At 26.2% G+C, this 27,983-nt stretch overlaps 1 protein-coding gene across 7 annotated transcripts; it reads right to left on the reverse strand.

The window, feature by feature from the left end:
• Positions 1-107: 107 nt before the first annotated feature.
• On the reverse strand, positions 108-27,900 carry LOC107440469 (cytosol aminopeptidase). 7 transcript variants are annotated; one of them, XM_071181317.2, is made up of 17 exons: positions 27,626-27,839; positions 24,894-25,283; positions 23,738-23,863; positions 21,011-21,150; positions 19,978-20,029; positions 18,174-18,297; positions 17,374-17,445; positions 16,189-16,291; positions 14,600-14,767; positions 12,049-12,204; positions 10,652-10,776; positions 8,858-8,946; positions 6,656-6,758; positions 5,517-5,596; positions 4,233-4,382; positions 4,048-4,144; positions 108-418 (listed from the first exon to the last, which is right to left on the reverse strand). In XM_071181317.2, the coding sequence occupies exons 2-17, from the start codon at positions 25,239-25,241 to the stop codon at positions 354-356; spliced, it is 1,998 nt and encodes a 665-aa protein (XP_071037418.1). In that variant the 5' UTR covers positions 25,242-25,283; positions 27,626-27,839; the 3' UTR covers positions 108-353. The 7 variants fall into 7 exon arrangements, with proteins under 7 accessions (XP_071037418.1, XP_071037417.1, XP_087025092.1 ...); XM_071181316.2 differs by lacking the exon at positions 27,626-27,839 and adding an exon at positions 27,431-27,618; XM_087168966.1 differs by lacking the exon at positions 27,626-27,839 and adding an exon at positions 27,431-27,610 and having other exon boundaries at positions 24,894-25,206.
• Between the last annotated feature and the right edge of the window lie 83 nt (positions 27,901-27,983).

Below are 27,983 nucleotides of genomic sequence, written 5' to 3' on the forward strand. Positions count from 1 at the left end.
TTGCTTAATGATGGATTGATATTGATAAATTTTTAACTTTAATACATCACACATATTTCAGCTTTTACAAAGTGTTTGTATTGTAATTAATAATAATAAAACAAAAATTAACAAAAGAAATTTTTTATTGTTCTTCAGTGTAAAGTAAAACATTCAAATTCAACCAGAAAATTTCTAAAAAAAAACATTTAGTTTTCCTTATTAATTTCAGCAAACATAATATCTCTACCTGAGAAAGCAATTTAAAAAGTGATAAGGCTTGTAAAAAAATTACCAACAGCTGATCATAAACCCCATTCCGATAATTCTTTCATAAATTTTTGTGAAAAATAAATTTTAACAAAATGAAATGGTTATTTTTTCGAGAATTCTTCTTCAAGGTCATGCAAAAATTGAACCAAAGTTCTTGTAGGACGACCTGAAAAAAATAATACAGTTAAACTTAGTGAGCATTTGTTGATTTTATAAAGTGTCAGAATCAATAAACTTATATCTCCACTCATTCACACAAATACTTTTTATTAATTATAGATAAATATGTGCATAGCCCACAAGTTAATAGCTTTAGTCTAAAAATGAAAAAAAAAAAACATGATGTATGAACTTATTACAAAGCATGCTTGCAAATAATTTTTCGGTTAACAAAATTGGAATAACTAATGCACATCGAAAAAAAGTTATTCCTAGATTAAAGTTTATTAAAATTCTCATACTAAAAAAGTGATTTACATTAATTATAGTTTTTTCAAAAAAAAAAAAAAAAAATACAGTTATCAAATTCCACATATGGGCGATGCATATTTATAAACCACAAAATATAAAACAAAATGGAATAACTTGATCTAAAATCACACATTATACTTAAATATGCTAATTAATTAGTGAAAAAAACTAATTTAAAAATTATACACACATATAATTAAATAAACTGGCACCCACACCAGTTTTTCTGAAATAATTTACAAATATATGGCATATATGGATATTTATCATTAACACTAAAGAGATTGAAAATTGTAGTATACCTAAAAATGCAGAAATGGCAAATGTGTCCCTTCATAGATTTGAGTGTGGGTCAAAAATATGTAAAATTTAAGAATGAGACAAAAATAATTTATTAAAGTTATAGTAAAGTAGAAATTTGAGCTGCGGTGGCTCAGTGGTTAAGGCACTGAGCTGTCATTCTGAAGAGCTGGGGTTCAATCCCCAGTGGCAGCTTTATATCCACCCAGCTTCAGATTGATGGGTACCAGCTGGTCTGGGAAATAAAGGCGGCCTATGCGCAACGTCGTCATGAAATTGTGGATACTGCTGTTGGTCACGAAATTGTGAAGGCTTATCCTCCATGACCCTCTAGGCCCACAACGGGCTGTTGTGGGAATGCTTTTTTTAAGAGTAGAAATTTATTAAATAGAATAATAAAGTAGAAATTTGTTATTTATATAGTAAAAATTTAGTAAAGATGTAATAGAACATTAGAATACCACGGGATTTTTTCTTTCGTATTTGGATAACAAAAACGTCTGATTAAGTAAACAGGGTTCTTGCTCAATTATTTCAAAAAAAATTAGGACTTTTTTAGGACTAAGAAAAAAAAAATTAGCACTTGATGTAAAGTAAAAATAACATACTTAATCTATACATGATATTAAAAAAATACAAATAAAGTGTTTCACGATTCATGAAATAAAAATTACATAATTAATCTATACATGATGCAAATTGCAGCTTAATTTTGTCACAATCTTTTTCCTCAATTTTCTATTTTTGACTTAAGTAATTTAATATGTTTCTCATTTTTAGAACACACTTGCTTTTGTTTTCTGACATTAATTTTGGATTGATGCAAGCAACATTTCTAACAACAGAATAGTTTATTGGACATTTCTCTAGTAAAGTTTCTAACATTTTGGTGATAAACTTTCTGCAATCTTTCTTTATATTAATATGATCCCGGTCAGAAATAACTTTTGAGGCCAACAGCTTTAAAATTTGGTCACATTTAAAACCTACACTGATTTTTGTCAGAGAGACATAATTCTTTTCATCACAAAAATTAAAATGGAACAGTTTCTCCAGAGAATTTAAGTTTTCTGTAGATTCTGGCTTCAGAATGTTATATAATTGCACACTATGTAATACCAAATCCTGGATATCTGCAGCAAAAAATGGTAAAAGTGGCCGATCTGCTTGATACAGATTCAAAAAAGGTGAAACTAGCTCCGACACATTTAAGAAAAAGTTCAGCTTAACAAGAATTAATTTGTCTTTTATTGCTTCTTGTAAAGTTAAAAAGGATTTACATTTCACTGTTCTAAACTTGCCAACATTTTTCACATAAGAATTCAGATCATTCCAAAGCAATATTGCTCTTTCAGCTGCAGGTGCATTTTCCAGCCAACGGTGGTTACAAAATTTTAGTGGTAATTTGTTCTCAGTTGATTGATTAATAAAATCTTCTTTTCTTGTGGGTGAATCTTTAAAAAGATAGAAGATTGAGCTCAGGATGGAACCAATGAGCTATTCTGTTTCAGATTCACCTTTGTAGAATGCGTTATTTAAAATATGAAGCCCACAACTTCCTATTGCATTGCATTGAACACCATGTTCTTTTAACAAATCTTCTTGAATATTATTATAAAACTTCCAATTGACAGCAGGACCGTCCATAGAAATCTGCAATAATTTCTTAAGGTCTACATTTTTGACTGATGCATAAAAACAGGGTAAAAGGTCATCTGCTACAGAATGGCCCAGAAAAGCTGATGTTAAGTATCGCGTCTCTACAATGTTCTTTACTGGGTTCCAAAAGTGGATATGTATATCCAACTGCTTCTGCTGTGTCGCTTTGTTCAAAGACTCATCAAAAAGCAATGTATAAAACTTGGCATAATCAATGCACTTTAGAAGTAGCATGCTAAAATGAGGTGCAAGTCCAAAATGACAGAGATATGCACACTTAGATTCACTGCAGGTGAAATGACGTGCTATTGAACTGTCTGGAAACATTGTACTAAATAATTTTCCAGTGTCTTTGGAAGAATTGTAGGAGTATTAGCTTTCTACAACTTTTAAAGCCCATAAAATCTCAGAAGAAAGAACTTCTTTCCCCAAAGCACAAGAATCTTTTAAAAAGATGGAGGCAGCAGGAGAGCTGAAGGCAACAGAATTTAAGGATTTAGGGAAACCGATCACTCAAAAAAATTTTCAAAATGCCAAAATAAAAAATATTTAGCACTTTTTTAGCACTCAGAAGAAATTTTAGCACTTTTTAGGCCCTAAAAAAGTTGGGGGAAAATTTTAGCACTTTTTTAGGACATTTTAGGACAGCAAGAACCCTGGTAAAATATAATGGCTTTTTCAACCATACTAAAACTTTTGTTTAGATAATTCAGTTTCTACTCTTTATAAATTATAATTACAGATTATAAAAATACTCCTACTAAAAATATTAATGAAATACTCCTTTCCAATTAATGCAAGTTAAAATTTATGATACCAACATATGTTATCATTTTCAAAAAAAAATCAACACCCCATACTTGTTTTGATACATATTTACTGCAATAGGATCATGTTTACCATGTACAATTTTCTTGAACAATAATTTGATTCCCTTCTTAAGTTCTAGAGGTATTAGAAAATACGAAGAAAGTAAAATTAATATTAAGGGGTTTAATCTCCAGACAAAACTATAGGGTATGTATTTTGCTGATTGGTTGCTACTTCCAACTCATATTTTGAAGTTTCAAAGATCCAAATCTGTCGGGAATAAAGGTATGACAATTTAGAAAAATTACATCTTCATGTCTGAGTGTGCAACTTAAAACATCACTTGCAGTAATTTATTGTTATGTCTTTGAACAATTAAGAGTATGTGAAAATCTCAGCATTAGATCAAAAGTTATACAGGGTGTTTCCCCTTTTTTTGTGCATTATACATTCACATATAAAACATACGAACCAACAAGTACAACAGATAGCTTAAAAGAAGATTAAGTTTATAAAATAGAATGAAGTAAAAATGATTAGAGAAAAAAAAATTACCCGACATTCCACTTGTTAGATAAGGCACAACTGACATACTTTCCATGACACCAGCAATATCTAAATGCATCCATCTCATTCCGGGTTCAACAAACTCCTAAAACAATAAAAAGCATTATTTAAGTTATAATAATTGCATAGGAGAAAGAAAAAAACTATTCCAAATGACTTTATTTCCAAATTACTTTTAAAAATGCTGCAGCAGTGCATGACCCTGCTTTTGTTTTAGGATTGCCAATGTTGTTCAGATCAGCTAAATCACTTGAAGTTACAGATTCTGTGTAAAGCTTAAATAATGGCATCCTCCAAACTCTATCGCCTGTTACGTGTCCTGCCTAGAAATAAAAAGTAAAAGAATAGTTCAATCAAATGCTAATACAGAAAATTGGAAATCCTACAAGCTTTAATTCAGATTTTAGAAATATAATAATTTTAATAAAATTGAAAATTATTTTAATAGAACTTAAGAAATTTTTTTAAAACAATTTAAAGAAAATTTTAACAATCAGAGAAGAGAAGAAAATTTAGCATAAAACTTTTACTTAAGATTTTACTGATAACTCAACATACAATGAATCTAATTGTATATGTAGTGTAAAAAACACTTACAGTTATAGCCTTGATTCAATTTAAGAAAAGTTTTAACAACAAGATTTTGTTCAATGATAAAAATTTCTGTTATTTCGAACATAACTTAGATTTAACACGGAATTTTTTTCTTAAACTCACTGTACGTTATTATTCAGGAATATACACAAGTTAGAAAATATCTTAATAATCACTCTTTTTAATTATACTTAGTAACTGAAATAGAAACAAAACTTATTTTTATAGCAATATTAAATTTATTATTAATAATTAAATTTTATAGTTTCCTTAATATTTTAAAAGTTTTGTTACTCTCTATAACAAAACTTCAATAAATTTAATAATTTTAAAACCACACTATCAGTTAGAAAATACAACAAAATGATTGCCTTGAATTAATTTACCAACTAATTAGTTAGCCAAAATAAAAATAAGAGTTTGATACCAGAGTCTAAAATAGTAACTGAAAATAAAAGATAATTCACAAGTTGAAAATGTGTCAGAAAATATTGATCTCTTTGGTTTCAAAAGCTTTCCCCAACTTTGCAGTTAGAACTAAACTTTGTAATAATTACAAAAATTAGCATTTCCAGTGAATTATAATGTTTTCTCTTTTGACATGAAAATTTACATTAGCATAACATAATATAAAAAATTATAATAAATTCCTAAAAAATATTTTTGAAAACTTCATAATTTTTTCTTTCAATTTGTGGTAGACTAGAAACTATTTGTTCACATTAGAAACATTTTACAACACTGTTTTATTATACACATTTCATTCATATAATTTTTTTTAATGAAGGACCAAAATTTTTTTATTTTCAAAGAGATTCTTAAACATGTTGCCATTGTTTAAACAAAGTTTTAAGGAACGTTACCTTGTGGAGTGCTTCCCACAAGTTATTGTCATTGCTAAATACACCAGTAGCACCAGCTCCTAAGGCGATTTGCATGGCTCCTAAAAAAAACAAAATTTTGTATAGTTTTGCAGAAATTTAAGAAAGTTTTTGGAAATAAAATTTATAAGAGAAGACAAAATCAAATTAAGTGATTCAAAAATTTATTACTTAGAATTTGCTATTTGCAATAATATTGTACATAAAATTAATACAAAAATTTTATTTTTTATTACATTTTATGTATGAAATGTAATAACATGTATTAGATTTACATATTGTATGTAACACATATATTATATGTAACAACATATTCTACTGCATGTAACATATATTATCTTTCCATTTCTCTCAAGGTGAAGTTATAATTGCAGCTGTCAAACTTATGATGCAGAAAAGAATTTTCAATTTAACAGCATTTTAAAAATAAGCTGTTTCAGTATCTACAAAAACTGTATTCAAATCAAATATTCACAGAAAATTTCAGTTAAGATAAAACTTTTTCTGAAGACAAATAATTAAGAAAGGTAAAAATGAAATTGCAATTTTATAGCAAGATCAACAAAAACTACTTTTTTAAACACGCATTTATTTGAGAACTTTAGTGTTTATGTTATGAAGATGAATCTTACCAAATATGCTGTTCATAAAATTCATATTAACTCCTTAACTTGTGCGCTCCAGTTAATTTGAGCGCTCAACAGGCCAAACTGTGCACACTCGAGATAATTCGAGCAGCATTGTATTTTATGCTGCTATAATTTTTCACACTCGAATATAATCGAGAATTGAAAATAACAATGTGAAAGCTAAGAAGAAAAAAAAACGTTTTATTGATATTTATCATTTACATAGGATTGTAAGCTATAACACTTATTTATTCAAGAATAAAATATAGCCCTTCAATGAGTAAATGATGTTAAAAATAGTTGCTTAACTGTATAAGGAATTATATAAGGAGAGAGAAAATTTCTTGACAATGTCTGAAGTTCTTTACAGACAATTAATATCTAAATGAACTTCCTTTTAATGAAAATTACAATACAATGAAAATAACGCAATAAAATTTTAAGCCAAAATTGTTTTAGTATAAATATATTAAAATTCCATTTTATCCAGACCTGTTAAAGTTGCAATATCAACAACAGCAGCAGGTTTAAATTGTTGAGCATAAATTAGGCCATCAGCCAGAACAAGCCTACCTTCAGCATCTGTGTTGTCAACCTAAAAATCATACTTTTATAAGTCAAATTATTTTAATGGAAAAATATTTAGAGCAACACATTTATAATTTATTTATTTATTACTACAATAATTTTATAATTGATGTTTGTTAAAGTTTTGTTCCGGAAAAATTGGAACTATTCTATTTAATTCGTGCACCACAAGAATTGTCCATATATATTTATTCAAATAATGAATCAACAAAATTCACATCAGTAATTAAATAATTTAAAAAATCTTTTTTTTAAAAGATAATCAGAATACACTATGTACATAAAAAATGTTCTACATATTTAAATAATAAAAATTATTCTAGATATGTTTTTTACAAAATTTTAGAAGAGTAAATTAATATTGTATAAGGCAAAACACTTATTTATCTTTAAAGATCAATAAAAATTTTCTTATTAACATTCTGATTGGCTTTTTAAACCTTCTTTGATAGTAAGAACTTGTTAAGATTCAACATAAAAAATTAATAATTTTTAAAAAAATTAATTTTAAAAATCTTTTTACGTAAAAACAAGTAATAAATTTGATTTTCTGTCTAAGTACATCATGATCTGTAAAACAACGTAAAATAAAGTAGAAAGGGGAAAAAAAGATTTTGAAAAAATTTAAGCACAAATATTCTACATAGAACCTAAATCAATATATAAATATAGTGAAACCTCTTGGGAGCAGCAAGCAGCCACTCTCTGTTTCACAATATAATGGTCAATAATGGAGGTTGGTCGTGTTTTTTGTTTGTCTTTGTGCTTGCATTTAATTTTTATTATTAAAAGATGAGAAGCAGTTTGTTTGTTAGAGATACTTAGTTATTTTTTTAAAAAATCTTTTTTCTTTAACTTTCAACTCTAAAATCATTGTCTTTAGTGCACTTTGACTGCAAGATGAGGGTGTAGATATCTATCAGAGATCGTCAAAAAGAGCTCTCAAAATGAGAGCCTCACACAAATATTTTAAATACATTTTAATCAACTTCTTTGTTAATATTTTTTGCTTAAATATTTTCTTGTGTTGTGTTTTATCTTTTTTGAATTTGGAGTAGAGGTTTGACCGGTCATTGGAGAGATTTTAATGGTCTCTCCTACAGATTTTCTTCAACACAACTCAAAGGAAAAAATTACGTGCCTCTGAAAAATGGTCGTAAATAGAGGTTGCTAACATAGATGTGGTTTTTACGGGGAGTTTCACTGTGTATATATATATTACACAAACACACATATAAACCAACTGTCAATGCTGGATATAACGACTAAACAAAACTGAACATCATAACATGAGGTCACTATATTATAAAGATACTAAACTAAAGGAAATATTTACTTATTATTCATAAATATTGGACTTATTTTGAGAAAAACATGGTATACATTAAAAAGAATTATGAAACTGACAAAATGACTTTTCAAATAACATCTTTTAATATTATAATGTCTATACAGCAAAAGAAATAGTGATTTCAATAATTTCCTTTGTTGTTCCTTAATTGGCCATTGACTCACTTACAATAAAAAATTTATAGCTTTCATAGAGCAAAAATGAGTAATCACCTTTTTATTATGATTTTCTAGGAACTACAAAAAATAATAAAATTTAGGTCGCTATATCAGAATAAAGTTTCAGTTCAGACATTCTAATGGGTGTTAAAATAACATTGTGGCTAAGGAACAGCAAACGCGGAATCACGTATGGGTTAATATAATATATGGGTGTTGCGATAATGGGGGTATAAATAAATAATAAATCATCACAATAAATAATAAATCATTTATCATGTCAATAAACGCTACGAAGAATAAACTGAAAATAACTTTAATAAAACACTAAATTTTATTTTCTATTAAGAGTCCAAAAAAGAAGAAACTGCTGAACAGAAGAAACTGAATGCACTTTATAATAAAATATAGCTCCATAAATTACGGGATTTTATTTTTGAAATAATTACTATTCCTCTTGTTTGCCTTATTAGTTAATTATTATTTTATTTGCAACTCTAGCTGATAAATGTATGAACCTTAATATTAATTCATATATTTGCATTGTTAAAGATTATTATATTAAAAATAAGTTAGAAAATTTTTATTTTTGCTTACCTGTATTGTTTTACCATTCATAGTTCGAACTACATCTCCCGGTTTTGTTGCATGACCACTTGGGAGGTTTTCACACAGTGGTAAGAAACCTTTAAAATATTTTATATTTCAGAATTGTATAAAAAATTTACATACAAATTCAGAATTAATAAAAATGACAATACATTTAAACAAAAACATATAACAAATGAATGATATTTCTCATACAGCACAACTGATTTATGTTATTAGTTTTATGCAGATTCCAAAAACATGAGAAAGTTACAGATGTAACTATGAGTATTGAATTAATATAACAATCTTCTTCAGAATGCAAAATGTCCACTTGCCAGCTCACAATTGATCAAACGTTTAAGATTGATAAGTAAATTTAATCTTTTAAAATGTTGAGTTTCAAATTAAACTATATACACTTAGGTTATCTTGCCTCAATGAAGCAGAGAATCGAATTGTTTTTAAATCAGCTGACAACATTTTTCTTCTATTTATGGCGAAAAATTTTGATCACCCACATTTTACATATGAAATCATTGTCTATTTAATATTCTTACAACAAATGTTTTGATTTTTAAGTTTCTACATTATCATATGATTTTGCTCACTAAATATTCCTTTATTCTATAATAACATGTGTGAAGAAAAAAAAATCGAAAAACTTTAGTTTGGCTGGTAAATTAACTGATTTTTTGACAAAATGGTAATACAGTTTGGAGATTGTCTACATAATTCTTTTGAATAAAATCACTACCAATTCCATTATGCATTAAAAAATAACTGCCAAAAGTTTTTAGGGTTTTACCGAAATAAACCATCTGAAATAATGATATGAAAAATATTGATACTTTACAAAGAAAAAAAGCATCTGAAGGGAAGTACATGGATGCAAGTCATACATAATAAATCAATATTTTATAATTAGGATGCTAAATTTGGATTTATGACAAAAGTCATAATAGATTTGAATTTTAACAAATCTAATTTTAATCTTAATTACATTAAAACTTTTCACACATGGTTTATTACTAATTACTTTACTAACATCAATATTAAGCATTAGTTACAAATTCAAAGATATTTTTGCAAAAGTACTTGTTTTGGTACAAATCATTGCAATTTGAAACTTGTTTTTTATTCATAAAAATCGAAAAAAAAAATGAAAATGACAATTTTTAAAGATTCTTTATTCTTCTGTAAATACTCAATGTCTTTGAAATTTTTAAAATAACGTCTTCAATAAACACAAACAAAGCTTGAATTCGATAAGATCTGTTTATTTAAATAAAAGTTCGTGTACCAACTATAATTTTTCTATTTTGTCAATCATTTGTCAAGCAAAATAAAGCTGAATTGTGAAAAACTTACTTCCTTTCAAAAGATGTAAAATGCCGAGTATTTTAAATAACTGAACATAAAATGTGAATATTAAACTAAAGAAAATATTTTATTTTGCAAATTGTGTAGGTTATGACAAAAGTATGTATAATAATGAGAAAAATGATGACTGATAGGACTGTTTCAAGAGAGGGAAAAATTAAAGATATATATATATTTTTTTAAATTTGCATTCTAAGGTTAAAATTTAAACAACTTATGTTATTAATTTTCATTACAAATTTTTATTAAAATTATGTTATCAACAGCTATTATGTTATCAATGACAATTATGTTATCAACTGAAAAAATTTATAAACATTCAAATTTATTAAAATCCCAAGAACAACAACTACAAATAGTGTTTCATTTTATTATAATCAATGTTAAAATCAAATAAATTTAATCAGATTTGAAAATTACCTTTCACATTAATTTTAAGACCTAAAGCACTTGCAGCTAATATAGTTCCAGCAACACATGCCGCTCCACCCATATCAGCTCTCATCTTGTCCATATTAGGAGATGGTTTTATTGAAATTCCACCACTATAAAGAGAATACAAAATGCATTATTAATAGTTTTCACTAAAAATAAGACATTTTTCTTTAAGTGTGCTTTAAATTTGACAAATAACTATATAATGAATTAAGAAATTTACAAAATTCATATTTTTCAGAGATATATTTCAACAAAAATGTGTATGTGAGACATTCAAGTTGTTAAAACATTGTAAATGCAAATAAAATAAAATTAGTTTATGTAGTGAATAAAAGGATTGTGACTGACACTTAAAAAAAATTAATAAATAAATAAAACAAAAAATTTAAAAAAAAAACAACAACACTAAAAAAAATTATTAAAAATTAAAGTTAGCAAACAGCTACCATTTAATTATTTGGTGTTTACATTGAATTTTAAACTATCATTGGCAAGCGTTCGACACATAACATGTATACCTTCCAACTGTTACGGATTTTTCGAAAGATTGTATTTTTACTATAATTATTGATAGTCAGATTTATACATTGAAACTTAATTAACAACTGTCGCATTTAAATAATAGTGAGCTTAATTTAAATGAAAATTCTAATTAAAATATCAATTTAAATTTTCTTTCACCACCACTAAGTAAAAGTTTTTTTAAGAACATATAAGTTGGCAGGAAATGCATTTTTACTGATATCGATTAATTTTAAATATATTCTATCGTTAGATAATATATTGGTGGTAATTTATTATTTTTTCTATCAGACTTGTGTTTTGCTTAAGCCTAGAGTATGCATACTGACATATTAGCAGCAGTAAGAGATAACTGAAAATGTACAATTTATGGCTGACACTTATAAATTATCAGATAAATTATTAGATTAATCTGTTGTGTTTAATTTAGGTTGAAAAAAGTAATAAGTGACAAAATAAGCAAGTAAGTTTACTCTACTTAAAGAGGTATACTTTTATAAGATTGTGCTTTCATGTAAGATGTTTTGAAGCTACAAACCTGCAACATAGTTACATGAAACAAGGCTTCAAAGAGACTCCATGTGACAAAAAAAGTTCTACTATAAATTTTAAATGAGCTACTTATTTCATGCTTATTGTCTTTAAATGTGTGCATAATCACAAGTCCTGATAGTAATAAAAAATGTGCGACTATTTTCAAGAAAAATGGCACACTAAAATAAGGTAGTTTTTCATGATTGCAAAGAGAACATAGTAGTATGAAAGGATATAAACTAGTTCAAAATTTCCATGATTCTAAAAATTTGCACTTATAAAACACGAAAAATAAAAATAAAAAATTTCAACCTATAACTGACCTGTCAAATGTTATTCCTTTGCCCACAAAAGCAATGTTCTTCTCAACACCAGGAAGTCCTTCGTAATGAAGTTCTACAAATTTTGGCTCTTCATTTGAACCTCGTGTTACACTTAAGAATGATCCCATTTTCATAGATTCTATCCAAGGTCGATCCCTGTTTTTTTAAAAATTATTTTAGCATTAATAATTTTTAATTCTCCTAAAAAACTTTTTTGAAAAAGCTTTATTACATTTTTAAAAAAATTCAAAAATTACACTGACTAGTTACAATACTATGCAAAGATATAATTGATTATTATTCAGAAGTCAAGCTAAAAAAAATATATATAAAACCAGGGGTCTGTACAGGCCGAATTTACTACCGTTTAGCGGCACCTTCACAAATTCAACTTTAGGAAAAATGGTAGTTTCACAAATTCAACTTTAGGGAAAACGGTAGTTTCACAAAATACTTTTTCTTAAAATTTTATTTTTGTATCGCTTAAGAAACGATAAATCCATATTTTTGTGTTGATTTTTTAATATAATTTTTAATTTTTCTCAAATTATGTCTAAATTTTCACAAAATAGGTACCTCTCAGAAAAACCTAGACAGACCCCTGAAAACTGGTAAATGCCATCATTACTATTTTATTCTTAACATTTACTTTACATAGAAGTTTAATAGCAGTTTCATAATTTTTTAAAAAATGGCTAATTCATAAAAATGTGATAAAATACAAAAGAAATAAATAAATGTCAGGAAAAACACAGATTAAGTTATACGAAAGATAAATGAATAAAATAATAAATGAGAAGCTGCTTTAAAATATAAATTAAATTCTGTTAATACTAATATTTGCAATGTGTAAAACTGTATGTTAGAACTTTGTCTTCATAGAATCATATCCACTATCAAAGAATTTTTAAAAAAATTTCTCATTCCTGTTGAGTTTTTTAAACCATTTCAGCAATAAACAATTCAGCTCTACAGTAAAAAGTCTTTTCTTTCATTGTAAAATCATTAAATAAGTTTGTTTTGATGGTAATCGAGAGTCTACCTGAAATCAAATGTGTGTCAAAATTGTATCATCTGAAAAGAGTCAATATAAACCCTCTCTCATATATTGGTATTTAAAATGAGTAATCTTTCAAAATAAATTAAATATATTTCTATTTTAGGAGCAAAGAATCTCAGCTAAGTCAAGTTTGTTATTTTTACAAAAACTTACCAATTCAAACACATACAATAAGAAAATTTAATCTTTATATATTTTATTTTATAGTTTAAATGAAATACAATTCGAAAAAATTAAATATTGATGCATTATAAATAAAGGAGATAGATATGAATAATTCAGTATCATTTTACCCCTTTCAGAACTTATTTTAATATGTTAAATACAGTTAATTTTAAATTTTCTGTCACCACATTTTCATTAAAATAAAGTTTTTATTTTTTTACTTTCACTATTTGTTAGTGCATCCTTATTCAAGAGCAAATTTATTCTATCCAGAGAGAACAATATGAAATATTTTTAACTTGAAAAAATATCGGAGATTTAACAATTTTGTTTTCCTGTTTTATAATTTTAGAAATTTTCATATTTGGATTCTTCAGCAGTCAACTTATATATCCAATATACCACAAATTTGTCAGGGTAGCCACAAAAAAAAAGGAACAAAATAGTTGCTTATAATAGCCTAAAGCATGAAAATAGTCGCCAAAATTATGAAAATAGTTGCCTAATTAAGAACAAAATTTTTCAATAATATGACTAAAATTTTATTAGATGACTTCATTGTAATATATCATGATCCATTTAGTCAAGTTGACGGCCAATATGATAATTTTTAAATAAACGTTAGTGTTCTAGCACTAGCAATTTTTATACAAAAAAATTTGTATATTTGCAGAACATTAAATATTTTTAAATGCTAGAATTAATACAGAATAATAATTTTTTGTTAAAAAAAAACATATTCTTTCTATGAATTTTTTCTTTTATCAATAATTGATTTAGCAAACATATATATATATATTTATTGAAAAAGTGATTACTAAAATTCGAAATTCACACATCACAGTATCGTATAAAAAATTGGGTTCTTCAAAATCATGCAGAGTTTCGTAGCAATAACTGTTGAAAAGGTGATTGAAAAACAAAATAGATTCACAATGGAATCTGTGCAAATTGAGTGCATTAAAAAGTGATGACTCAAATTTGCAATATTTTTTTTATTTTTCAGAAAGAAAAAAATTCATTATGTTCAGAAGCTACCGCGGGCCGCAGGTTGTCAACCCAATTTATGCTAAAAAAAACATTGCTAAGAGCACAGAAAAGTCTCCTTTTCCAGAAAATAGTTGCTTTTATAGCCTTTTCAGGCAAAAAAAGTAGCCATAGTTGCTTCAGGTCGAAAATAGTTGCAAATAGTCGCATTTTAGTCACCTGTGGCAACCCTGTTTGTCATCTCTTAATAAAATACAAGGAGTCGACTTATATCACAGGGATATAAGATAATTTATAAAGTAATCAAAAAAGTTGAAAAGAAAAAATTTAAATATATACCTTACAATGATATTCACATTTGTACCCTTAAACCTTTCTTGGACAGTAGAAGCAAAAATAGAAGGAGTCATAAAATTGGCAGGTGTCTGCATTAATGTTCGAGCAAAATTTTGACACTCAGCTAATAGTCTTCCATTTTCATATTTTTGTAATGTATCAGGACAGATGCTATAAAAGAATGTCGAAACTTTCTTTAAAAATAATTCTTAGTATTACAAGATAAGAAGTTTTAAATATAAAAAAAACACCCTTTAGCTTTAATTTGCAAACAAAATTCAATAAAAAGCACATTAGGAGAACAACAGGTATTGATATGTGTGTTGGTGTAATTTTGTATATTATATATTAGAGAATCATTTATAAAAAAGTAACATTTTCCATAATTTATTTTAAACTCACACCAAATTTTTAAGGTTTTCACCATAGTTATGCTATGTGTAAAATTATTTTATTAAATATTCTTTAATGCTACAAGATGTTTTAGCTTTTTAGCACAGCAAAGTTTAACAGATTATTTTCGACAGGCAACAGATTAGCATCTGCAAACATGGGTGCTGCATTTTAAGTAAAAAGATATACTTGAACTATGTTTAAAAATTGGTGGTTGCTAAAAAACAGTGGACATTAATAAGCAAATAATTTTACATTTTTAGTAATTTGCAATATTTTTGAATTGCATTCAATATAAATAATGTTTAACATTTTGAAACAGGCTTTATTTATTTAATTTTAAACGGTGAGGCACCAACACTCAAAAACCTGCAAATTTCTTTAGCATGTTATCCAGAACAGAACATCCAAAAAAGATCTGTAGAGTTTACATTTTAAAACACAGTATTTTACTAAAAGCTAAGCATTGTTTTTGTTTTTTACACTTTGATGGTGATACAAAATTAATAAACATCATTGTTGATGGATTAAACCTGTATGGTTTCCTGCTATACAAACTGTTTAATTATGTTATTCAATGCAGGAAAGAAAAGTCTGTATTAAGCATATTTTTTCAGGAAATCTACAGTAAAATAGGGAAATTAATCATGCTCAAGTCGGTTATTTTTCAAAAATGTGGAATAACTGAAAATTTTAAAGATATGTAATAAGAAATAATCCTTTTGATTTGCATAAAAGCAAAATTTATATATTTCTAAGGTAAGAATAATCTTTAGTAAAAATACATCTTGTACTTAATAACTCTAAGAGTTTGTTACAAAGTTATTTTGCCTAAACTAAAGCAAGTTCAACAAATATATATTTGTGACTGTTCGTTAAAAACATAAGTTGATTGACAAAATGTAGAACTTGAACGCACAAGAGTCAGCCTGTTTAGCCTATAAATATGTCCTAAAGATTTTTAAACACATGTATAGAATTTTTTACCCAAAACATTTTTCAATCAGAAAGTAAATTATTAATAATTATGTACTAATTAATATATACTTTATAATATGTTCTAACAGATCTATAATATGTTATCAATATGTTCTAACAAATACACAATTAGCACATACTAAGAGAGATGAAAACTTATATAAATGAAACAAAGAAAATTTAGAAATTAAACTTAATGAGTAGTAAGGAAAAATACTTACTTAGGATATTTATATATATGCAAATTACTCTTGTGTTTATTAGCAGCTTTTGCCTTCAGCTCATCATAGCTGTAAAGAGCTAACCCAGCAGCCTCTGAAACACCTATGCAAGAAGTTAGAAAAAAATTTTATATTATATTTAAAAAAAAAAAGCAGAAATAATATAACTATATGTTAAAACTAGCTAACACATTTCGTACAGCAAGATAAAATTAAGGAGATCGGTGCAAATACAAGATAAGTCAAGATTCACTAATTGATGGTGCAAAAAGACAGACAACAGATTTATGTAGTTTTCCCTCAAACTATTTACTACATCAGAAAAAACTGAATTAAGAAATTAGACAAAAAGAAGTTGATTTTCAGTTTATTTGGAATTTACGAAATTTTATGCCATTATGAAATAAGTCTTTTACAGTGTCTCCAAAGAATCCTGCATTGTTATTTTCCATTACTATGGCCCCGAGTCTGGAATAGGTGATTTGCGTGCCCGCTGTTTTTAATTACATTAAAAACATTTAAAGCATAAATCATCTCCTTGTAATTATAAATATGTAACAATGTTACTTACTGTAAGAACCCAAAGAAGCTTTTGTTTTGATGATTTATATAAAGGTCCATGATCATGAGTGCCATTTTTTTTCTTCACACTTGTGGAAACCGATATATTGAAGAATGTATTAACAAAAATTTTACGAATTTTGGGACTTTATTGCATTTTTGTACGATGCCCCTCAATAACAGTCTATTTTATAGTTCAAAAGTATGGTAACATATTTAATTGAAAGTGTCAAACTAAGATTAATTCTAAGATGGAATTTTATTTTAATTGCTTGCTCAAAATGATTTTTTTGTATTTTAAGTATTTTTCTTTCAAATACATAACACAAAATCCTTTTTCGTTACTTTGCTTAAACTAAAACAAAATATGTTTCTAAAAAATTTAAAAACATCCTTAATTTATTAAATCTAATCCCAGTGCAGAATTTACAAATTTAACAATCATAAATGTCAATACCTTTCTGACAACACTGAGAAAATATTTGGGATATCAATTAATAATATAATTATAAAACATTTCTTTCAAGAATTTATTTTAAAGCAAATAATAGATTTAGAATAACTAAATAGGCAATGAATAAAATAATTAAGGTTAAGAAAGATAAATAATTAACAGCAACATACTCTGAGGAATGCCACACGAATCTAAATATATATCATCGAAATTGGAACATTTATCAAGAGCAACCACTCCACCTGAAAACAAAATTCATATGTTTTTAATAGTCATCAGAGTATATTTAAAAAATATACATTTTATATAGAAGTCAATTATTCATAGTTTTAGTGAAAATCATGCATTTATAAGCTCTTGCAAAGAAATTCTACTAAAATAACTTTATTAACTAAACAAATCAGTGTTATATGTATCCATATTATTTGCTAGCAAGTAATTTATTAAATAAATAAGAGTAATATTTAAAGAAGAAAACGGCAAAAAGATAAAAATAAAATGAATAGGAGAAACTTATATTGTATTGAAACACTTGTTACTTAGGTTAGAAGCTAACGACAAGACAAGCAAAAATACACATGCAAAAAACTAAGACAAAAAAATCCTAAATTTCAACAACAAAAAAAAACCATGGAGTTTAATCAATTTCAAACAGTTATAAAAATGAACAAGTTTAAAGCTCATAAGAAAAAAAGATTGCAATATGACAATTTTAAAGCAGAAAAAATGTATAATAATATTACTCATAAAATAAGTACACAAAAATACAAATCTGTGGAAAAGTCTTAGTCTCACAATAGCAATCAGACAACTTATATTAAGTAAAATATACAGTCGAATTTATAGTAGTCAGAAAGTCTACAGAAGTTATTGCTCCTCAAAGGATTCGAATCATTATATAAATACTAGTGATGAACCACATATTTTTTTTAAAAAAAGTCAATAAATAATTAAGTAAATAACAATTTACCAGAAATTGCACAGCGAACATTTTCAGCTTTTTGGTCTACTTCTTCTAAAGGATCATCTTTTACATCTTTACTACCCAAATCAACAACAGATACACAATCATATTCAAAAGCATTACTTTTCAGCTAAAAAAATAATAATAATAAGTACAGAACACTACAATTTGAATTTTTGAAGAGGGAGATATATGTCTATTAGAACGGGAAAGGAATGGTTTAATGATTATAAGGAGTGAAATGATTATATATAAACAAACTGAAAGAAAAACTATCTGCATTTGAGTGCTTAATTTTTTTTAAAAAAGTAAGTTAAAAATAAGTTTTTACGTAATTAAAAAAGTGACCAAAGTGATTTATCTCAAATAAAAATACCTTAATTTAAAAAAAAAAAATTATTTTACAAATCTGTTACACAAAAACTATGATTTATGACGAATTGTTAGTACTCCTGTCAAATACTTTGTCTTTGAAACTACAATGTTGAGAAAAATTTAATATTCAGATTAAAACTGTATGGTTAAAGATTGATTTTGAATTAATGAAGTGATTTGTCTCATACAAAGATACAAAAGTTATTCAATGCCAATATGTGAAATAAATACAACTCAAATGCTAAGAATATGATTTCATTCTGAAGATGGATTTGGATATAAACTATTTATCTTATAAAATTAAAAGTTCTAAGATAAACTTTTAAGCGATAGTTAAAAACTTAGATGCTCTAACTATGAAGAAAAAAGATAATAGCTTTGAAGAATAGAATTCCCTCATATACTTTTTTAACAAATACTAAGAGAAAGAGAAAATATCTTTAAACAATGTGAATCAATAAACATGATGTCCAAAAATATATATAATATATTTTTCTTAAATTTTACAAAAGTTATGAATCTTAACTTTAGTTCTTAAATTTTACATAAGTAAAAGTAAATAATAAGTATTTATTTAAATAAAAGACAATGGTTATTTTAAAGTCAAAAATCAACCTTTCAATAAGTCATATCTTTTTTTTATCTGTTCCATCATATTCTAGTATATTGTGAATTAACTGTCTTTAAATGATGATTGCAATTTTTAAATTGAACACTTTAACAATTTATATTTAAGTAGCAAAAATATTAATTGAACTGATTTCTTTTTTAATGTCATAGTAATGAAATTGTATATTTTTAACTCAAACTGATTGATTTACAATTTGAATGAAATAAAAAAATGAAATTTTGTGTATCAAAAAACTTTAAAATTCAAACTTTAAAATAATCAATATACAGCTTTTACCTCAAATTAGATTACTTATTATTAGAAAATATGGAAAGAATTGAATTTAATACTAATTGAATGTATTTAATTAAATCTCTGGGTTAATTAGAACAGTATTTTTTATCTTCTTTTCCTCATAACAAATTCTCCTTTAAGAGCTACTAAAGATAATTTTTATTAATTACAAATTCCAAGATCACTATGTAATCTAACTAATGCTCAAAATAAAATAGAACAAAATTAAACTAGCAAAGAAAGTATACATCAATTAATAAAATTTCATACCTTAATATAAAGTTGCATTTAAAACAAAAATTAAGAAATTAGACGAAAAAGATGTCGATTTTCAGTTTATTTGGAATTTACAGAAATTAATGCCATTATGAAATAAGACTTTTACAGTGCTTCATAAGAATCCTGCATTGTTATTTACCATTATCATCACCCTAAGCCAGGAATAGGTGATTTGAGTGACTGCTGTTTTTAATTACATTAAAAACATAAATCATCACCTAGTAATTATAAACATGTAACAACGTTACTTACTGTAGGAACCCAAAGAAGCTTTTGTTTGGATGATTTATAAAAAGGTCCAGTTCTGAAATATAGAAAGCATTGATATCATTATCTCAAACAATATACCATCTATATAATGAGAAACATGAAGTAGAAACATTATTTGACATTACATTATTATCACAATCTTCTTTTTTTTCAAATTTACTTTAACAGAAAAAGCCTTTAACTTGGAAGCATTACTACTGACAGTGGTTAAGAGGGATAAGAGCCTTTTCATACAAAAAATTTGTATAAAAAATTAGCTCAAAATATTTGTATTAAAATGTCTTTCTTATTAAATGGATATTCTGTTAAAAGTTTAATGATGTAACAAGCTCATATTCTCATAAACGACAATTAGTAGGAAGAACATATTTTGCTTTTAGAATGAGATGCCAAACAGCCAATAAAAAAATTCAACTGAATTTTCTTCATTTAATACATTTCATATTCAAAGTAATTTCAAACTTTTATAAAAAGTGAAGAATAAAAATGATAAAAGTCACCAAAGTCAAGCATTACAGGCAGCAGTCAGTGAGCGAGGGAGTGACCACTTTGATCAGCCTGCCGACATAGGCAAAGCTTGAGAGGGAGCACTGTTGTTTTTTTAGAAAACCGCTTATTTAAAGTTTTATGCATATATGCATAGTTATATTTTATATGTATGTATATTTATATATGCATAAAACTTAAATGAACAGTTTTCTACAAACAAAAAGTGTGCCCCATTACACTATGCCTGCTAAGGGACTGCGTGTGTGCAGTACATGTTCATGTTGGAAGTTAGCAGCAGCGGGGGACAAAGTGAGGTAGCAGTCTCCTCTTCAGCTGAGAATAAAAATTGCGATGATTTGTCTTAGGATCATCCTCAGCGATGTTACCCCAGACCAACACCAATAGCTGATTGCGCAGCTCTAGTGGGACATAAATAATGTACTACTACTAATAATAATAATAAGTATTTTATAATTTACCTCAACTAAATTCTTTCAGTACGCTTAAAGTATTATATTATACTCACAATTTTAACAGATCAGATAATTTTCCATCACTTTTTTCATCCACATCTTTAAAGGCATTAGTCACACCAGAGACCACCCTGTAAGGTTTAGTTTCATCTGAATTCTTTTCAGTATAAACACCTAGTACAAGACCTTTCATCTGAAAAAAATTTTCTTAGTAAATTATCAAACATTCTTTATTTATTATATATTTAAAAATAAATTAAATAAATAAAATTACATTAGTTTAAAAGTTAAAGCTTATGATATAAACACACAAAAATCAAAGCTGTCATTGTAACAAATATATTTCAGATTTTAATATATACATACAATACTTCAAATCTTATCTGGCAGAAGGAGAAAAAAAAAGAGATAAGCTATATTATCTATAATTATTTATTTAAACTTTAACCTGACAGATAAGAAGCATAGAACTTGATAAGTTTTAGAAAAAGAACAATTAAAGATAAAAAAAGGTTATAATTTAAAATTGCAATGCAGAAAAATTTTACAATACTGAAGATATCACAAAAAAAATTTGACATTATCTAATCAAATATTTGTCGTATCAATAAGAAAAATGAAATTAAATATCATGGTAAGTTACATACTACGTAAAAAGGTAAGGAAATACAAAATAAAAAAAATAATAGACTTACTTTTATGAACCAAATTGAAAAAAATGCTTAACATAATAATAGATTTTGCAACACCAAGCAACCAAATTATGAATTTACACATGCATAACTATAAGAGCATGAATTGATTTTATAACCAAATAACAGGTAGATTTTGATTCACACTGTCGAGCTATCAATTAAGAGGATTTTTCTCTTGCATGTATTATATAGTTTATTTTGTAAACCAATAAATGCAATATAAAAAGAGGTTATTTACTGCTTTATTTTATAATTTATCATAATTATTTACTGAAACAATTAAATTTTATTTCATTTTTAAACAAGCTCCTTCTCATCACATTAAAGTTTATGACATAAAATTTTTTTATAATTTATTCAATGCCTTAATTAAATTATCATTGCATAATTATTAATCAATTCTAAACATTTAATGCATTAAGTATAACTTTTGATTTTATATATTTTACATATATGTAAAGAAGAAAAAAAATCTTTAATCCTACTGGAGTTTTATCATGTTCCGAAGATTATATTCAGCACACATATAATTAAAACTTAATGTTTTAAAAATATATAATACACTATTATTATTTGATAAATAAACTATTATTTAATAATATACAGTATTTAAATCTAAAGTTATTTTTAAATGATAAACAGCCAACTATTTTAGAGCATCAGAGATTCTGTAGACAATCAACACAAGTACAAGGTTTAATAGCTAAACAAGAAAAAGTTAATTTAAATTTTTTAATTTAGCTTATGTGCCTAAATTTTAGAGGGGGGAACTAATATTGCAATTAATTGCAAATTTAATTGTCAACAATTGGTAATTATGTGATAATCTGAATAACACAAAATGGAAAATTTAAAAATAAATGTTTATTATTATTAACAAGCTAAAATAATAAGAAATGTTAATCAACAATGTCACAAGATTTATAATTTACAATTCATGCAGACAACATGACACTTACTAATAGTACACATAATACATTGTATAATAAAACATAAATAAAAATAAAATTAGCTTGCAAGTAAATAAACTGTTCAGGTAATACTAATAAATAACAAATATGTGTCACCACTATTTTAATTTGGATTATTATTAAAAGCCAAGTAACGATCAGTTGATTTGCGAATTCAAAAGCATCTTTCTCTTAATGTTACTCCATCACTTGAAGTTACTTATGGAAATTTGGGCCTTTTGTTTACAACTTCTTTAGGTGGTTGCATGATGATTCACCAAGGGGCAGAATTTCCACAATGTTCGCCATAAGCAGGCAATTGGCATGTATTTTCAAATATGGTTAGGTGTGAATCTCTCTCTTAGAAATTAAGCAAAAGTATTTCACTTATCAATCAACAACTTTGAGCAGATGGACTATTGAAATTATGGAATGTTGGAATTCTTTCAGCTTTGCTTCCTTCCTGTGCGATTTAAAACTGGAATTCTCATGCCAAAGTAGATAAATGCTGAGAAACGAGCTTTGTATTTTCATGACGGTTAGAATGCTGATAGACACACGGTAGACATGATGAATAGTACTCGTTGAATGGAGCTTTTGATGAAAACCCTGAGTTGCAGAACTCCCTGTATGTGCCCATAGTAATGAGAGTGCAGCTGTACATTTAGGTCAATTATGAGTCCTTGTTTCTACTAATACATTGTGGATATTGAACTAAATTGTTTTTACAAGCTCCTGTTTCTCATTCATGCATAATGTGTCACTGGCATACAAGACAAAATTACTAATGCATTATGTTCTCATTTAACAAACTTTTTCATTTTCTTTACCTTGTATTTTTCTTTACAAGAATCAAAGACAGTAAAGTTTAAGTAACTATAGTCTTTTTTACAAAACTAAAGTAGGAAACTTTTATTAAATGACAAAAATTTAATTTTTAATTTTTATCCAGCGACAAATGCATATATGATCTTAAAGTCATATTAATTACAAAAAATGAACATATAAAACTATCAGAATGAACAAAAACCATATTAAAATTTTAATGGGAGTGCCATTAAAAAAATTTTTTGTAACACAAGAATGTCACATAAAAAAAATCCTTCTTTGTTACAGTGAAAGCCCAAAATAATACCTTCCTATTATCAAATTCTTCAGGTTCAGTCTTAATGCCAACTGACAAGGCAGTATAATAAATATTTTCTGTATCATAAAGATGACAAGATTTCTGATGAACCTCTGAAGTATCGTGTTTTTTAACCTAAAAAAGATATTGATTCTTTAAAAAAGTTCAAAATTTATAAACAAAGTATCTTATTTAATTACTGTAATTCTATAAAATATTATATAAATGACTAAGTAAAATCTAATTTATAATTATATAAATAAATGTTAAAATATAATCAAATTTTATTAATACTAAATTAACAAATTACATACTTAACATATACACTACAAAAACACTTATTGATTTACGATTGCAAATATCATAGTAATCTTAACCAAATACTGTTAAGTATGAATACTGAAACTGATCACGTGCAAATCCAATTCGAGTGAATTCTTGGCTAAAAATCTGCGCAAAACAGGCAAATCATGTTTCTTTTTTTTAAATAAATGTTATTTTTCTAAAATCATTAAAATTGTATAATTAAATATCAACCTTATTAATTACAAACTTTAAATTATCCAATATAATATTATCTTGTTCACTTTCATTTTTGAGCCTATCCATGGTAACTAACAAATCAAACACACTTCAGTACTGCAGTAAGAACGCAACATAAAAGATCCCTCTATTTATGCTTCTAACTCTATTTTGCAATCTGACAATCTTATTATGAAAATATTTAAAATCATTCTTGAAAGATTTCATTTTTTGTGTTTTGTTCTACATTTTCTGCTTGATATTTTTATTCTTTTTGCTTGATATTTCATATATACTTTTTACTAAATGTGTTCTATTTTCATTTTAATTTTTTTTAGTGCTCCTCGCACGATTGTATTGATATATATTTTGCTTTGACTACATTGATATAATATTAGAAAGCACCCCTTTTTGCGTTTATAATCGTGTGAGCTGATGAAGAGATAGCTTTTCATTATTTTGTTTTACAGCTTTTAGATAATTTTTTTAAAAATAATTCTTTCTTTTTCTTTTCTTCTCATTTATCTTTATTTTACATGTTTTCTTGATATTTATAATGTACATATATATATCCATATAAAATTAATTAATTTCAGAAAATCTTTAAAAATTAAAAAGCATAAAAATAAAAAAAAATACTCACAGCTTCAAGCTTGAAGGTTTGACATCCTTTAACAAAACTTGTGCTGATTGCTTTCTCATTTAGTCGACAAATAGTACAAATCAAGTTTCCATCTTCCTCTTGTAGCCATTTATATTGTTGTTGCCACTTCAAAAATGTCTCTGTGTTGAATTTTCTAACTTTTTTTCGTGTTGAGTCAAGAGAGTCATCATTAGTAGAAGATTCCTCTTTTATAGAAAGTAACTCAACAGGATATACATCAGGAGTAATAATTAAATTACTATCATCAGTGTTCGCAACAATTATTTCTTTGCAGAGTTTTTTTCTTTTGTTACTGGTAACATTGGAATCATAAAAGTTTTCAGACATACTATTTAAACAACTTTGAAAAGTAAAATTTGATGATTAAACCTAATATATATGATGAAAAAAATACATAAAATAACACTCAAAATATTTATGATGAACAATAATTGCTTTAAACTTGAAATATGATAACTAGTACTATACAAGATGAAACTACACATTCACAAAAAATATAAATAAATAAATTTAATAAAGCAAATAGTAAACAGCTAAAAAAAGGAAATAAACAATTAAACATTTAACAATATGAAATGGATAATTCTCTATAAATAGGCTATTTTCATGCAGTATCAAGAACACAAGAACAAGAAAAATTGCAGCAGAATTTTCTAATTTATTTTTATTAAATATATGGGAGAAGTTATTAGACAAGAAAAACATAGAAATCATCCTTAATGTTCAAAAAAAAAAGATAGGTTTTTAAAATGAGGGAATCACAACATTGTGCAATAATAGTTTTAGATATTAACATGTTTAAAATAATAATTTTAATGAATATATTTTTAAGTATATGTTATTTCTTAACTGCTTTAAAAAATTACAAAGAGAAATAAAAATAACAATTGTCATTTTCATATAGTGAGGGAATGAGAAAATATTTGCTTTTAAATAAATACCAATAAATAATATATATTCTTAAACTATCCCACAAGAGGAAACGAAAATACTAAAAATACATTCTTAGAATATAAATTAACTTTGTAAATTACAAAAGTGCCATTCGCTCACAATAAGGGAGTCATAAGTGAAAGAATGTGCTAATAAGCATTAATCACATTTGAAGTTTAGAATTCTTTCTCACATATAAAATTAAAATAACATTATATATTCTTTAACTATCACAATTGAAATAAACTAAAACACTTATTAATATATGTTTGGAAAATAAATCAACTTCAAGATTTTAAATGAGGGGATGAGAATGTCATCTTAACACTTATTGAATTTGCTTATTCAATTTCTTTTCACACACTAATGAACTTCTCTCAAATTAATTAAATATGTTTTGCAGTTTTATCAGAACAAGTTCTTAAAACATGTTATCTGTTTCTACCCAATGCCATCCATCAGAAACAGTCAGAATCCCTATGAGTGAGTGAATGATATTAATTATAAGTATGATATTAATTATATATTATAAATAGGACCTACTCTTCAGAAACATTGTCTCATAATAAAAATGCAGATAAAAAGGAAAGTCAATAAAAAAGCACAAGTGAAACAAAAAAAAAAGGGTTTTTAGCTCTGAAATGTAGCTTTAATGATGACTTACTGTACCTACAGGAAAAAAGTGACAATAAAAGAATTAAGACTATAAGAAACACCTGGCACCATAGCTAAAACAGAAAAACGGTAAAAACGAAATAAACAAAAAAGTTCTCAATTCTAAACAAAATGGGTTGAAATACTGAGGAAATAGACTTGCCTGGATACAATAAAAAAGAATCAGCAGTACAAAAATTATCATTCAGTATAAGGTAATCAAGTTACAAGTTTCACTTTACCATTTGTCTTTCAGTACATAAATTATCAAGTTCTAGAGTTTAACAAATATGTGTAAAAATTATTTCAAATAATGTATAGTAAAAAATGAGATTTTAGAATATTCTTTATTAAATTTGTCCTAATTCCTCCTGAAAAAAATTTGGTAAAATATATTGCCTTATATTCGGTAGAACATTCCGCAAAACGGCCGAACATTCATAACATCCCTAGTTTAGAATATTCTACAATTTTGGTAAAAGAATTCTTTCCATTTATTGCATTTTAATAAAAATGTAAACCAACAAACGGTCTAAATTCTAGCAATTAATCCAAACCTGAAACTATTCATTAATTTTTTTATCAAGCTAAATTTTTTGATAGAGTAAAATTGATTCCGCATGTTTATATTAAATATTAGCCTGCCTATTTTGGCTATTTATTAGTCGTGTGATGTGATGTTTTTATAAGATAAATACAAATTCGAACAACTCTCAAGATAGCTTTAATCAAACATATTTATCTCTAAACAACTTCTAATTTTTTAAAAAAAATCAGACATTATGTATGCATATACTTTTTCTAAATACATAAATCGTGAAGTACAAATTTTTTTTCATAACATATAGCGAGGTATAAATTATAATAAAATAAACAATTGTGATTGCCTTGGTGCGCAAAATAAAATAGTTATTTTATTCAGATTTTACCTTATAATTCAACGTAGAGTAAACTCTGTGTAATATATTTAAGTGCAAGCAAGAACTTTTAGACACTCCTAATGTTAAGATAGACGTCAACAGTACATGAGCCATATAAATAAAATAAAAAAAAACCGGAATTTAGGATAGCGTAATCATCCGGTACTGATGATCGCTTAAGGCAAGATTGTTACTTCTACTTACTTCAAGATGCAACACGATACTTAAAACGTCTCTATGGATGCTTAAGAACAAAGAAACTTCTAAAATTATCTTCTAAAACAAACAAATGTTCAATGAAAAAAATATTACTTGAAAATCGTGATAATCATATCAAAATTACTGAAAACATTTTAATTTTAGTAACAGGTGTGATCACATGAGCGAATCGCCTGCAATGAAAATGATCCCAAAAAGCACTAAATTCACGAAACGCACGAACAACTCACCAATCTGGTTCTCACTCACCTCGCCAAATTCGCAAGCAATTTTTTGTAAGTTAAGTAGTGAGAATGGCCCTGTTAGATTTAGGGACAATAAAGGGACATTCTCACTTGATTTA

Source organism: Parasteatoda tepidariorum, chromosome 8, assembly GCF_982258835.1.
Source record: "Parasteatoda tepidariorum strain Cologne lab strain chromosome 8, Ptep-v5.0, whole genome shotgun sequence".
Taxonomy (NCBI): Eukaryota; Metazoa; Arthropoda; class Arachnida; order Araneae; family Theridiidae; genus Parasteatoda; species Parasteatoda tepidariorum.